The sequence below is a fragment of the Porites lutea genome, chromosome 4 (assembly GCF_958299795.1).
Source record: "Porites lutea chromosome 4, jaPorLute2.1, whole genome shotgun sequence".
In the NCBI taxonomy this organism is placed as follows: Eukaryota; Metazoa; Cnidaria; class Anthozoa; order Scleractinia; family Poritidae; genus Porites; species Porites lutea.
Window position 1 is genome coordinate 3,817,997 of NC_133204.1, and position 15,292 is coordinate 3,833,288.

At 37.0% G+C, this 15,292-nt stretch overlaps 1 protein-coding gene across 1 annotated transcript in view; it reads right to left on the bottom strand.

The window, feature by feature from the left end:
* LOC140935350 (unconventional myosin-Va-like) overlaps positions 1 to 13,666 on the bottom strand; it is a 31,923-nt gene extending 18,257 nt beyond the window's left edge. Inside the window, exons 1-16 of the mRNA XM_073384903.1 lie at positions 13,510 to 13,666; positions 13,305 to 13,412; positions 13,073 to 13,187; positions 12,753 to 12,809; positions 11,184 to 11,328; positions 9,554 to 9,710; positions 8,349 to 8,574; positions 7,354 to 7,568; positions 6,866 to 6,997; positions 6,046 to 6,179; positions 4,522 to 4,603; positions 3,775 to 3,915; positions 2,509 to 2,715; positions 2,071 to 2,109; positions 1,092 to 1,208; positions 329 to 625 (exon numbers count right to left, since the gene is read on the bottom strand). Coding sequence (XP_073241004.1) covers positions 329 to 625; positions 1,092 to 1,208; positions 2,071 to 2,109; positions 2,509 to 2,715; positions 3,775 to 3,915; positions 4,522 to 4,603; positions 6,046 to 6,179; positions 6,866 to 6,997; positions 7,354 to 7,568; positions 8,349 to 8,574; positions 9,554 to 9,710; positions 11,184 to 11,328; positions 12,753 to 12,809; positions 13,073 to 13,187; positions 13,305 to 13,412; positions 13,510 to 13,536 — 2,199 coding nt within the window. The 5' untranslated portion in view covers positions 13,537 to 13,666. The remainder of the gene's footprint in view (positions 1 to 328; positions 626 to 1,091; positions 1,209 to 2,070; positions 2,110 to 2,508; positions 2,716 to 3,774; positions 3,916 to 4,521; positions 4,604 to 6,045; positions 6,180 to 6,865; positions 6,998 to 7,353; positions 7,569 to 8,348; positions 8,575 to 9,553; positions 9,711 to 11,183; positions 11,329 to 12,752; positions 12,810 to 13,072; positions 13,188 to 13,304; positions 13,413 to 13,509) is intronic.
* Positions 13,667 to 15,292: the final 1,626 nt, after the last annotated feature.

Consider the following 15,292-nt stretch of genomic DNA (forward strand, 5'->3'; position numbering starts at 1 on the left):
TAATCTTTTGAAACCGGATATTGGTCACCAAAGACAGTCCAGTGAAGAGTAGAGCAACATCACCGGCAGCCCTTCAAAAACGGCTGGTCAAATATCTCACTTTGCACGTAGAACAATATTTTTAACTGAAAAGTAGCAAAAGAATGACGACAAGATCTCACACGCGACAGGAGCCGCGTCGCGCGCTACGGGCAATAATTTTAGTCATATTACTTACGAGAATCGCGTAGCGCGCGACGAGATTCGAGTCTCACGAGAAAGTGGTAACTTTTGAGCGGTAGTGTATGAGTACTTCATCTCAACTGAAACAATCGAATCGATGAATTACCTTGATAAAAGTGGTCAATAACAGCTTTATTGTCGCTTGAGGCTTCTTTCTGTTTATGTCTTTAAATTTCAGCAGCATGCGGTAACGGTTAAAGAACTCTGGATAGCTCCACCTAGAGGGGTACCCAGCGGCACTGATTCGTACAGTCTCCAGTACTCCGCATGCGCGCAGTTGCTGAATAGTTCGCTGCGGATTGAACTCAAATGGTGCTTTGCGGTCGTTAGGTTTGATGCAGCGAATGTAATGAGGCACAGTGCTGTTTAGAGTTCCCATTAGTTTTGACAAAGATTCTCGAAACTGCAGAGGAGAAAACAAAGTTGTTATGGACGGTTGTAACCGAAAACAAGAACTTTGATACGAGTACAGGGATCGATTAGCAGCTGTCGTCTGGAAGAAAAAGAGCACAACGTCAAAGTCCGCGAACGCGAAAGAGCGGCGGAAAAAGAAACTATGCTACAGATGATATTATGCAAAGCAGAAACTTTGCAGAGCAGATCATGAGCACAAACGAGTATCGTTGACACAATTTTCATGTATTAAAGTCCTAGTGGTTTCCGTCGTTTGCACTGTAACGGAATTCTCACCAACCGGGCAAAATTGGATAGTGCACTTTCCAGTCTGAAGTTGCATCTAAAGTTTGGACATAACGTCTGAAAATTCATAGCATAGCGAATTTACCACTGAGACGTATGAGAAAGGCGATTGCAAACTGTGACAGTTAAAAGAAGAAAACAACAAGTTAATGAAGTGAGAGTATACAAACCTGAGATCCCACACTTCTCTTGGATTTAGCAGCATTTTTGCCTGTTCTGGAGGCTGCTCTTTTGCGAGGCATCAGATGGGCTTCATTGTCAGTAAACAAGTCTCCTACCATCTCATACTGTAACAAAACACACAGTTTATACTCCGCACAGACGACCAACCAGCATAATACCGCCCCATTCCGACACTGGACAATACTGAATTGCCATTGCCTCCAGCATAATACCGCCCATTCAAACATTGGATAATGCTGAATTGGCATTGCCTCCAGCATAAAACCACCACATTCCGACGTTGGACAATGCTGAGCTGCCAATGCCTCCTACATAATACCGCCCCATTCCAACACTGGACAATGCTGAATTGCCATTGCCTCCAGTTGCTATTTCGAAAGTCCATGTACAAGCGCAGAGTAGTTTTCTTAAGCTATTTGGTTACGTGGCGCAGTTTAAGGGTTTTTTCGGAGTTATCGGAAGTTTAGAGAGGGTACTGAATAGGTTTACTATTTACAGAGAAATGATCAGTGGACTTTTTTTAATTAGGGTCTGAGTTGCAAACCAAAAAGCTGCTTTTTGCTTCATGTCAACTATCATTACAAATTACCGGCTATGAACTAACCAAAGGTTTTTAATATCTATTATTTAACATTTCCTACTTTTTAAGGAATAACAATTTCGATCTTTTAAGAAAAAGGAAGACACTTAATTGGCTTTATTGCAACGAATTGAGAGAGATAACTGAAGTGAAATTCAAAATATTGATCATTTTATTGTATAACTGGTCTGCGAAACTAAAACATTTAAAAATATCATCATCATATTTATCTCCTGCGTTCCAGCTTTAGCTCAGTTAGTGATCATGATTCGTGCGAAGACCCGATTCCCTTGAATCTTCATACAGTTTAAATGTAAAAGTGTCAGCAGTCAAAACAAAGACGTTTAAAGACGATCTTTAACCTGCATTCAACGCAAGGTACTTACATGCTGTGTATACTCTATAACTTGTGCCACCAACTCATACTGTACGAGAAACAAACACGGTTTAGAGGTCTCATTAAGATTATTATTAACATTATTATTAAAGTCATATTATTAACCTAGCTTTACATACTATAAAATTTAAAGGTTTTTTAAGATAATGTACGACACGTCAATTTTCGTTTACTTTTCAAAGATGTTTAAAAAGTGGTTAATTTATTAAGTAATTAAAGGTCTTTATTGAAGGTCTTTAAGGTGTTTTTCTACTTAGTCTGAATTTATATTTCAGTGCCACTAGGTTGCTAAATGAAAAATAGTCAGTTCATATCAATTTAAATAATTTTCATCAGCCATTTCATTGCGTTGGTCAAGGGAAACAGCCAAGGATACTTCCCTGAAGGGACGAACTTTTGGTCTTAGCCATCGCTATTCTGCTCTTACCTCGCTGGCTTTAAGGATTGCCAAATGCTCTTGATTAACAGTATCGCGATTTTTTTCCACGAAACCGTTGGCTTCATACTCCACATCATCTGCAAAGTGATGCACGATGAAGGCTGTCTGGGAAAGGCGTGGCTTACTGAAATGCTGCTTTTTCAAGTGTTGCTTGTACAGCTTCTGAATCCATGAGCTGTCAGAACCTTTAGGCATCTAGCGAATAATAAAAATAACAGTTAAAAAAAATAACACTCACATACACTGCAAATGAAAGAGATGTTTAAGCCCTAACGTGCCAATTTAGTCGTGCAGGCCAAAGTCTGATTCAGCCTCTCCTGGTGCCATTTGAGCACAATTTAAAGCAAAACAGACCCATCAAATGCCTATTCCAGCTCATGCTAGGACTCATTTTAACCCCTAGGTCCAAATCAGCCCTAAGTAATTGCACTTTATTGGCCCTGATCAAGAAAGCCAAATTAAACCCCCAAAAATAAGGCTGTATTTTACTCAGGGATAAAACACGTAATTATGTTTGACTCTGGAGGTCGGTAAAAGATTCTGGAAAATGCTCTTCTACGCCACCCCTTATATGGTCGTATTCAATCAAAGACACATCAGGCGTCTTAAAGGAAAATTGCGCATGACCGGCGTGAGAATCGCAGGCAGCCAGTTCACTGCCATAAATTCACTACAACAATGTTATTTCGCTGGTGCCCCAATTCACAAACACTCAATGTATCGCTCCATGTAAGGAAATCTGGGAAATGTTTGCTTGTAGAATTCAGGAAAATTTTGCTTGTGGAATCCAGGGAATCCTGGGATTTGTAATACAGAATACAGCCCAAGAAACCGGAAATCCCACTTACGATTGAATTCCAGAATCCATGTTCCACTGACAAAGACTAGAATCCAGTACCCGTAATCAGGAATCCAAGTTGTGGAATCCAGAATCCAAGACTGTCTTGGATTCCCTTACGAAATGTAGGGGTAAAAGGTAAATTATTTTCATCTGCAAAATAGTCTCCGGTATTACATGTAACTGTATCCGGACATCACGGCCCACCACCGTTATGATGTCATTGGATATGGCCTAGTTTAGCTGGAAACGGTTCAATGACCAACTGTTCGTGGTTAGCTGCTATCATTCCGATAGAAGGAATTGTTCATTGTCAAAATGGCAAAAGCGTTTTAAAAAGATTCGCAGAATTCCTACTATTTTAAATGGGCTTCGTTTATGTGTTAACTAAAAGGTTAATCCATGAAACTGTTTACCTTGCATTCCTCATCTAACAAGTCCAGGATTCCCAGCTTACACTCGATCAGTTCAATACAGGGCTGGTTATCATAAAAGTTGATGAAGGACCACTCAATTTCTTCTTTTACATACTCATCTTGTTCCAGTTTGAAGACGTGCTATAATCAATACATGGAAAACTCAATATCACTGTATCTTTTAATGCTTTAGGTCTGAGTTATTTTTGTCCGTTAAAATTTAACTTTATACTTTTGCACAACTGAATCTAGATTAAATTAGCCTTTCCGATGTGAGGTAGAGTATTATGTAAACTTTCCTCTTTCAATGTTGTGGAATAAAACTTCTGTTATTGAAAAAGGCAATGGAGAAAATTAAGTATAGCTGTAATACATGTATATTGTGAAATGGGCAAGATTCTTGACTTCCAAATGGTAATTTAGCAAATGTCACACCCACGAGATGAGTCATGAAAACAAGCAGGATGTTCATGAGGGTGATGGTAAATTATGCAGATATTGCTACATATAAGGATTCATAATAATGGCACTGTACAGAGTTGTACACTGTACATGTAATACAGATTGTTCTCGTGTAGGTTACTACTCAACTCCTGCAGAAGTGCACTAGACTATAATAGTGATAGTATATTATCATAATCAAAATGTTATAATAATGAAAATAATGATAATAAAAATTAACTTTATGCTTATTAAATAAGCATTGAGGTTCTTGTCACTTATGCATGTTAGACAGAAATAAGTTACCTGTGTAAACTGCTGCTGAAGCTTTTCATTCGCGTAATTGATACAAAACTGTTCGAAACTGTTCACTTCAAAAGTTTCAAACCTGAAAATAAAAGTCATTCACTGAATTTGTAAAGCTTTTAACCTTAGGAAATATCAGATGCAACACACTACAGGAAAAGATTGCTAGATTTGTTGAAAGTAGTCAAGAGGTGAAGACAGGCTAGCCAAAACGGCATACAAGCATATTGAATGAGTTGTCATGTAACTGAACCGCAATTAACTAAACTTTTGTTTGAAAACATGGTACATACAGGACCAACATAAGTAGGAATGGCTGGTTGTGTGAAACTTGAGTAACTGTCTTTGATTCTTTATTGATTAAAAACTTTGTGTTTTACTCTGCATTAACAGGTGTATTTGCATCAAGCATTCCAGTAATCAAGTGAGCCAACATCTGTAACACAATATACTTCCAGCGATCACAGCACCGGTGTTAATTTTGGTGACAAATCAGCATTGATAAGACAAAGGAAGATAGAGAAGTTTGTTTTTATGAATTTGTAGTCAGCCTCCATCAGGGAAATTCTTTGGAGGGGATAACTACGATTCTTGATGCAAACGAACCTTGATGTTGCCAAACATCAACAAAAGACTCTTGGGAAAAACTGCTGAGTGGAAATTCTCTTAATGGACACTCTTGTACATGTAAGTGGAAATCTCTACTTACAGCCACCTTCACAAAACCTTGTTTCAACTGACATACAAACTCTGCATTCTGTGGACACTTTTCGCATTTACAAGTTAGATTTTAGCAAACATAAGTGGCCATGTAAACTGTATTTTAATATATCAACTTCATATTGCTGTTCATCACAATGAATTTATATCAGTTTCAGTGCTTTTTTTTTCACATACACGTCCAGTTACACCTCAAAACTTAACACCACTTGGATGTTACGCTTGTGGCTAAATTATAACATTATCAGAAAAATAGTATAGCCAAAAACTAACAAACAGGTTTTTGGCATTTCCGATGTTTATAGGTAGTTGGGCAATTAGCTCCTAAAAGTGGCCATTTAATCCTTGGCTACTAATGAGAAACATTCTTGTAAGCGGCCAGCTCTAGTAATGGACACTTTTTGTATCCTTCGGGTGTCCAATTACTACAGCTTCCACTGTAGATGTAGATGTTTCCCTTAAGCTTGATTTCCACTGACACGTTTTTGGCTATGCATATAATGCACATAAATTCTAATCACATAAATAAAATAGCGGCAAGATAAAAAGTGCCGAGCTTAAACAAGAAGTTGAGTGAGGTTCAACTTTTACCCTTACAAGCAACCTTTCATGCACTGCCTCTACATGTATTTTTATTTGCAAACTTAAATTTTACGAACGCATGCACATAAAAATTATGCAATAACTGGAAATCAACTCTTAGGACCAGATATATGTAAGTATAAATTATTTGTCAGAGCCATCACTTTTTTAGTTTAATTTACAACAAACAACTGGAAACTGCTCTAATGATTGTAGACTCACCCATAGATGTCCAGGATTCCAAGAAAAGAGTGCTGTTTGACATTAGTGGTAAGAGAATTGTTGATGCAGTGAACTATCCACTTGAAAAGCTGAGAATAAATGTGCTTGCTGATTGCTTCTCTTCCAAAATTGGCCTAAAAAGAAAGAACATGGGTATAACCTCAACCAAGGTTATCAGGGAGAGCCACAATCCTAGCATCTATTAAGATCACGTCCTTGTAACCACCTGTACATTGTTTAGGCCATTTTCAGTTCACCCAATTTAAAAACATTTTCCAAGGAGATTCCATGTTTTAAGACAGATTTTTCCAGTACTCCCTTATCTACAAAAAATCTTTTCAAACAGATTTTCAGTTGCAGAAAGAGAGAGAGAGTAAAATTCAAGGGACTTTGACATTACGAAAGAAGACTAGATACTACGCTTCAGACAAATTCTTAAAAAACTTGTGAAAAAAGAGAAAACTTGTGAGTTAACTGATTCTCAGAACTTTCCATGATCTTAAAATCACTTTCCAGGACTTTCCAGACCTAACATGCCACCAAAATGTATGTAGACATGGCTGTAGTATGAGAGTGCTTCCTGACTGTTACAAATCATGGCACTGGTCTAGCCAAAAAAGATACTTCCAAATGAAGTTTTTACGTTGATCTTTACAGGTGAATGTTACAGTGTACATTAGATTCTAAATTTTATGTCAGTCCTAGGTAAACTGGAAGTATTTATACTGTAGGAAGACAAAGGCAGGCCAGCTCACAACAAATAATATTATACTGCAGTGTATGTATCTAGAAAAGACATTTGGCAAGTAAAATAAGTTACCTCTTCAACATTGAGTGGTTTGATTAATACTTCTTGCACAGTCACAATCTTACGATTGCACATCCATTTCTTAAATTGACCCCTGTCAACACCCAGAAGGTCTGCAGCAATTGCAAGATGGACATCTTTGTCCTAAATAAAATAGTAATAACTGAAAATGAGAAAAAAAATAAACTTACAAAATGGGAAATCATTACTGGATTTAAATGAATGGATGTGGTTGTACCCAAGTGCAAGAAAAGGGTTATTAACACTCACATCAAAAAGGGCAACACAACAAATCATGAATGCCTTGTTACCAAATGATTGTCACCAAGAATGTGTACCCGTATTGGTGTGTCCCATGACGGTTGTTAATCCCCAACCCTATTGCCCCCAAAACAAAATATGACAACCCCAGACAAGGGGGTGTAATCACAATTTTTTGCCATTCCTACATGTAGATGTATAGCATTTCTCACTAATAACAAGAAATGAATATGCCTCACATCAATTTCACTCTCTTCTTCTCCAGATGGGTGAATATCAATGTTCCCAATATGCAAAATACCAGCTAAAATCCTGAATATCATGAGTTGTTGATCTTCCATAATTCCCACAAGGTCCATGGCCTCACGCATCTCCTCAAATCCTTCAACATCATCAACCTCATCAACATATGGACACTCTCCTTGATTGAGGAAGTAGAAGTTGTCCTGGTGTGCTATAGAGAAGGCAAAACAAATTACCACAATCACTCAAACTACACACGAAAAAAAAAAAAACGAGAAAGTTATATGTATCCACATATTAAATGCATGACAACTTGTCCCAAGGGACATGACTACTTTTGGTTCTAAAGAGTCTCAAGTAAATCCTAAGGCATGGCCTTTTGAATGACATCCTGCACTACAGGAATCACGTAGCGTGCAATGCGATTCCCTTCTCACGAGAGGGTGTTATATGTAACTTACTTTTGAGCAGTACTGTACAACTAATTTTACAACATTAACGTGGCTAAATGAAGTTTGGGCTAAGTTAAACTAGAGACATTGCAGGCCAGCAGTCTAAAGTAGATATATGAGCTATTTTTTTTGCACGGTTTCACGCATTTTTACAGCCTTTCTCTTCAGGTCAGGCCATTACATTCATGTGTCATTGTCTGTCATGGCTTGTGCTTTTACAGTGCTTTACTGCTCCCTAGTTGTCCTCTATTTTGTTAAATACAGGGTGTTTGAAGTATTTTAGGTTCCAGTGGTTAGCAGTGTGATTGTGCCTGGTGGTTGCCACTCACATGGTTGTCATGGTTTTGCATTGCTCTCAGCTTCGGTTCTTGGCTCCATCAACTTTTTGGGAACCACCCTCAAGCTTATCTTTGTTGATGAGTTTAACATGATAATAAATTATTGTTGTGTGAAATTTTACCAGAAAAAATATTAATTGTTTTCATATTGTAATGCTGATCACTGATTTTCAATCAACGTTAACCAACAGATCAACATACCAAGTCTGAGATCTTTGAGCTCTGGGGTGTCACAAGCAGCACACATCTGATAGAAGATGTGATAGTTTCTTTCGTCTGGTGCTTGAAATACAACACGTGATTTTTCCAACAAGTATGTCCTCATGTGGGCACCGGTTATGTGGTGGTTCTTGTCAAAGGATATCTCCAGGTATTTTCCAAATCTGCTGCTGTTGTCATTTCGAATTGTCTTTGCATTCCCAATGGCCTGAAATAGATGTTAGAAAAGAAAGCCAATACATGTAGCATTCACAAGTCAGAAGAGATATTTTGGTTCAAGGTGTTATCACACCCAACCCAACAGCCAGCCAAACTAGCAAAATACAATAAACTTCTGCTTATAAGCTCCTCACTCCTCCACCGCCCCTCCCCTCCCCATCACCCCAGGTATAGGCCCACCTACCTGTAAACAAAAGACATAATTACATCTGGTTATAAGCCCCCTCTAGCTTGTACTGTAATGAGTTCAATTTTTGACGACGTTTTGAGGCTTGCATGTTAAAAAAGCAAGCAAATTTAAAAAGTATTTCGAACAGCACTCAGGGTTTTCATGATTAAGAATTCTGGTAGCAGGAGGAAGGAGAACATTGTGAATGCCTGAATGAAAAATAGTCATAGGCTATCGCATGTTAGCCGGAGAATTCTGTGTAGTAAACAGAAACTTTTAAAATCTCTGACGCCTAATGAACACCCTGAGCACTGCTATGTAGCTTGTTTTGATAAGCTCACCTGGATATATATAAGCCCCCTGTCTATAAATCCATCTAAAACCTTACGAAGTTGTATAAGCCAGACCTTTATGGTACTCTACACCAAGCTCCTTATTCCCTATTTTAAAAATTTCTACAGCTTCAACAACACTTAGGCAATACTTTGGGAGAACAGTTTCTTTTTAAAACAATTCAGTCCCACTCCACTGTCTTGTAGAGTGTCTTTACTCATATTTATTTCAAACGTTGAAGGTTTAACTCATTCATTGAAGAGAGAACTTAAGAAGCACCACCCTTGAAAAAAAAATATGCAAAAATTAAAAAAAAATTCAAAATACAGCTGTAGGCCTATTTGTACAATAAGATGCATTACAAATGCTGGTAGGTAGCTATGAAAACCTGTAAGATCACTTAAATGCAATTAAGGATGAAAAGATAATAAAATAACAATGATCATAAATAAAACAGCGGCCCTACCTCCATAATAGGGTTTGAAGCTAAGACTTTCTTTTCAACCTGTGTCTCTGTAGAAGCTCCACCCACAGATGCAAAATACCTCATGGCATACTTAGCACTGACTGTCTTTCCTGCACCACTCTCACCACTCACAATGATTGACTGGTTTAACCCATCTCTAAATAGGTACAAGGAAAAATGGACATCAGTTTGAGAGAGTAGATAATGGAGGCATTGACTGTAGAATGATAGACAAAGATTGGTAAAGATCTCTTGGCAGTATTACCCGCTGGGTTTGGAGGAAGTTTAATTTTACAAATATTTGTATTGAAATGCAAAGACCAGAACAGTCTTTGCAAGCATTATCATTATTTCCCTGTTGAGAAGCAAAATTCAGGATCAAGCAGCTGAGGTAACTTCTAAGAGAATGTCAGTGTGTGACTTGAAAGAAAAACTGAACTATATAAAAGAAATACAGCAAGGAATGTATACATTGTATACCATTGTGAGCGTCAAGAGAAATGGCGATGGGCAAAAGATTTATAAATTTCATTAAAATTGCCATCATTAATTCATGAACAATGTCTTTTGTTGACAAAAGCCTGGACAGGACTTAGGTTGGCCTGTTCGTTGTGTTTGCTCTGAATTTAAAATTACAATGTACATTTGTTTACTTTATGAAGATATAACCAAAGTACACAAGGTTATTTTTCCCTTTGGGTCTGAGGCTGGTTCCATGTCATTAGACAATCTGCTTTCAATCAATTTTTTCTCAGTGGATGCATTCAGCGATGTCATGTTATTAAATTGGGGGTGTAAATGGAAAACCAGGTCTCCGTGGCAGGTGCCTCCTTTCCTTTTCTCCCCTCGTGTGTCCTCGCAATTTCTCCCTTCGCCCTAAAAAAAATGGCACCTTCTACACAGACTACAACAAGCAGCACTAGCTCAACAAAGCTCTTACTCAATTCATGTAGAGTCTTTAGTAAGTATGCCAAAATCAAGCTAGTGAAGGAAAGGCTCTTTTAGTAGGGTGAAGTACATAAATGCCCTCCTTCAAAAAAAAAACTGCTACAGTGGAACCCTGCTTGATAACCATCCCGTTTAAATATATAGAGGATATTACATGTCCTCACGTAGATACGAAATTTCCCTTCGAGTGGTGAATAATATTTCACAAGTGAGTGCAGTTAACAAGTGAAATATTATTCAACATGAAAATAAGCAACCATGTAAAGTAATATTTATCATATTACAACAAAGAAATAACAAACCGTTTTACTTTAATAGCTTTTTGCTATGAAAGGCGTGATTTATTATGTAGCCATGGCAACTGTCATCTTTTCACACGTGAAGTTATCCTGTTTTCGCATGACAGCTCTCCTGGTATTTCATTGGTGTTTATAAAATAAAATAATTCATTATGTCTTTTTTTACCACTGTTTTGGCTGAACCTTAAAAACACTCTATTGTCTTCTTTCTCAAACCCTCATTAATACAAAAACCTCATTGTCAAGACCAGGCTTTGTCCACTGGTAATGGTTCGTGCATTTATGAGGTTCCTGACATGTGTATTATTCTAAAAAGGAGAAGGGTGAGGCGTATTAACAAATTAACTAAAAAAAAGGAGTTGAAGACCTCATCATTTTCTCACCTTGACATGGCTCTGAAAGCATCTTCAGCCACAGCAAAGATATGAGGGTCCATATCACCCATGGACTGGCCACTGTAGGCGGCAATAATATCTGGGCCATACAAAGGCATCTGCTGATAAGGGTTGATAGCAACCAGCACAATACCTATACAACAAAACCACAAATACAGAGTGGATTAGCTGGTTAAATCCTGTGGTCATAAAGCAGATCAGATGACAGCATTATAAAGGTGGGTGATTCCCAAAAAAGATCACAAAATATAATATATTCTATTTCTTTCTACCTCCACGAAAGAGAAATATATTATTTGTTATTAAAACTTCTGTTTTAAAGTTTTTTTAGAAGTGGTCAGTCCATAATAATATTACCTTTGGCCACTAGATGTTTGTCTACATTAATATAATATTGAGATCTTTAGTGCTGACTATAAACCATTTCAGTTTTGATTCAGATAATTATTGTATTTACTAAGAGTATATTGAGATGATTGAAGACAATATTTATAAAATACAAGTATAAGACCTTTAAATGGGCTTGATGGCATTTCTTTAAGTAAGTGCAGCAAAGATAAAATTTTGGTAATATTTGATAATATACATGTCATTGTATTATTCTCTAAAGCCCCTTATTTTACAGTGAATTTTTTTCTTTCTGTGCAAATACATCAACTTTTGATTCTGACAAGAACCCTTTTTCTCAAAAATTTTCTCAAGATCAGGCATCAAAAAAGATTTCCTGCTAGAAACAAATTTGAAAAAGGATTTGGTTATAGCTAGGCTGGAATACAGAAGTAAGGAATCAATATTTATTGCCACCGACTCAATCTGAAACTGCCAACAAAAATTCTTTGAATATTTTGTGAAATATGAGGAAATACCTTTAAACCATCAATTTGCATGTTTTGTTAATAAACTACAGTAATCAACGTTCAACCAATATGGTTTGTAGAGCAGAATAATAGAAGTAGTTTTAGGTGTATCTTGTTTTATTCAGTTTGAATTTGAAAAATCACAGAACCAGAAACATCGTAATCAATAAATACAGTTATAGTTCATTAAACTTGAATTTGTTTCAATAAATGTCAGTCTATCATTGTTCTTCCCTTATTTTCGAAGAAAATGGATAGGATGCTGAAAAAAGTGTTCCAGTACTTTCCTATGACAGATACCAACTAAATTATTCAATTCGGGAGAAGAAATTTGCATCTTAAAATTGTTTTAAGATTTGACGCTCTTTACAGATTGCCTGAGGCAAACAAATTCAAAAGCAAAACAAAAGGGTCCTTTTCTATAAAAAAAATCAATACAAAACAATAACAACACGGTGGTTTTTAAACGAATGTACGGCACTTTTCCTTTCAAAAAATAATGCTTATTTCATGGCTGAGCGTTGATCCTTCAGCAAAATAAACACAAAGATACAAACCTTGATGGCAATTAGTATCGCACCAATAAATTCACGACATTTTGAGGTTATTAAAATTTTAGGTCCCATATTTTCTACACAGCCGGGCATATCAAAAAGGAAACGGTCAACCGAGAAAACCAAGGGCAATCATATATACCTACCGCAGTAAGTGTATATATCATTGGATTGCAGAAAACGGACTTGGAGGTTGTACAACACTGAAAGCAAGAAATAAAAAAAATTGAAAAAAAATTAAGAATTGCTAAATCTAACCCCACAAAGAACTTTGATTTCGAGTTGAGCTATAACCTTTATAACAAAATACAATACAGAAATTTTATACCCATAGTATTTAACGTGTTGTTTAAAAGGTTACAACAAAAGGAGAATTCAATTTATATTCACACAAAGAGTTTGTACACATCAACTAACACAAAAACAATTAAGTTTACATGGATTAATATTTTTTTCGTGTACAGACCTGCTGGTTCATGAAGGTAGCTGAGCGTTGTAAGGTCATTTTCACCGACTAAAACTTCAGGGTTTCTCAGAGGAGGCAATTTCTTTATGTCTTTCGAAACATCAATAGTAATTTCCTGTGAGAAGAAAACAAATAAACTCAAGCTTGCAAATTTGCAAACAAAACCACTTCACTGCGAGTTGTCAAAATTGATGCGAAGGCTTATAAAATAATCGAAGAACATTAAACCAACATTTCCGTCATCGAGTTCAATATCCAAGATTCCATCTGTGTTCAAATCTTTGGTTACTTCTCCACCGATCCATACCACCTGACTGTGCGGAATCCACACTCTGGCACCCTGAAAATACAAGAAACGCCGGCGGTGTTCACTTCACGAAGTCTGCACCAGGCACTCGAGTTCAACAAAACAACAATCACGAAAACTCAAATGGCACCTTAGTGTAGAGTTCCAGCGTTGTCATTTTTACACGTTATAAATCCTATATATCCATTTATGATGTCAAAATGTACAATGAACATCATGCACAAACGTTAAGCCGTGAAATGGCGGTTCAAAATGTTAAAGAATTCGCGTCCAACGTCGCCATTTCGAGTGATGGCAGCTTTCAAAACCGCTGACCAACTTACTTTTGACACGAGTGGCCACACGAAACGCGCGAGGGACGCGTGGGGGAAAGAATGGGTCGGTGTCTTTTTATCATGTTTATAACGGACTTTTAGTTTTATTTTAATTTTTCTTTTGGCCCTTGAAGAAGGTTTGTTTTCAAACCCAAATATTGAGCAAATTTGTTTAAATATATATGTTTGTTTTATTCTTTTCTACACGTTGTTATTGTACTGATCCAGGTCTACAACTGGGAGATCCGGCACCACTCATTGGTTTGTCGCTGTGGACTTGCTAATTTTTTATATATTTTGGAATCTTTTTATAGGGCGTTTAGAACTGTCTGGCCAGGCAAGTCCATTTGTAAGGAGAATTCCACTATTAATCAGGACTATCCAGCCTGATGTTTACTCCTAAATGACATGCACAGCAGCGATGGGTTTTAGTAAAAATTTCGAGAAAAAAAAAACTGTTATTTCATTTTCAAATTGACCAGTCTGGCCGCGCGCCGCAGTGTTCAGCCAGAAGAACGGGAAATTATATACTTTTTAATTTGCCTTTTTAAGCACTGACTCATGATCAGGGGCCCGTTTCTCCAAAAGTCTCGGTAGCTTTCAGGGCCCGAAAAGCTGTTTTATGTTTGTCGAGTTTGTATTCTCGATCAAAGTTTCAATAATTTTGAAAATACTACAATGTAAGCAGCAGTTGACGAACAAAATTGAGTGGTTTGTGACTAGCAAATGTGCAACTTTTGGACAAGTCTTGAGATTAAAATTTGCCTTCGGGCCCGAAAAGTTATTTTACCAGGCCTTTCGAGAAACGGGCCCCCTAGTCTGCTCACTTTGCCATTAATAATAATGGCAGAAGTTCTGAGAAGACTTTTTGTTTTCAAATTTATCGCCAGTCTGTTTTATTTTTATTATTATTATTATTATTATTATTATTTTCATTTACTGAGCTCCATGAAGTAAATAATTATATTACGATACCAATTTAAGCACTGAAGCACACGTATCAACTCCGCGGTATGGCCCGGTACCTTATTTCGTCCTCATTACGACAAATCCGGTATGGCATAGCCCCAGGCGAAAAGTCTCACTCTGTTTTTTTTTTTGCTAAGAGAAGGGCGACTGTCCTTCCCATTTATTTTCATTTCTTATGGGCAACTGATGTTACAAATATTATTGGTATGAGAACTAACTGATGAACAAATTACTAGGATGTTACAAAGTAAGGGAAGAAAGGACCAATGTAAAAGGACCAAGTTTACAGCAAATGCACTACTGTAGATGGTTACCACTGGACGAACATAATACATCATTGCAGGCCAAAGAGTGGGAGAAGGCATCTTAAGTCTTTATAATTATAAGAATAACGAAAATGTTCAATGTTCTAACGCGCTTTGATAATTTAGACGTGAGTAATTCTGTAGATTGACAGTTCGACTTTCATGGAGCTGTATATTGCGGACAGTCCATATAGTATAAGTTGTACAAAGACTTCTAAACTAAGAGTAAAGGGGAAGCCTTTCATGATACGTGAAATGAAAGATTCAAATTGACGTAATAAGGGTTGAATGGTTTCACATTTGAAAAAAAAAAAAAGATGCGTTA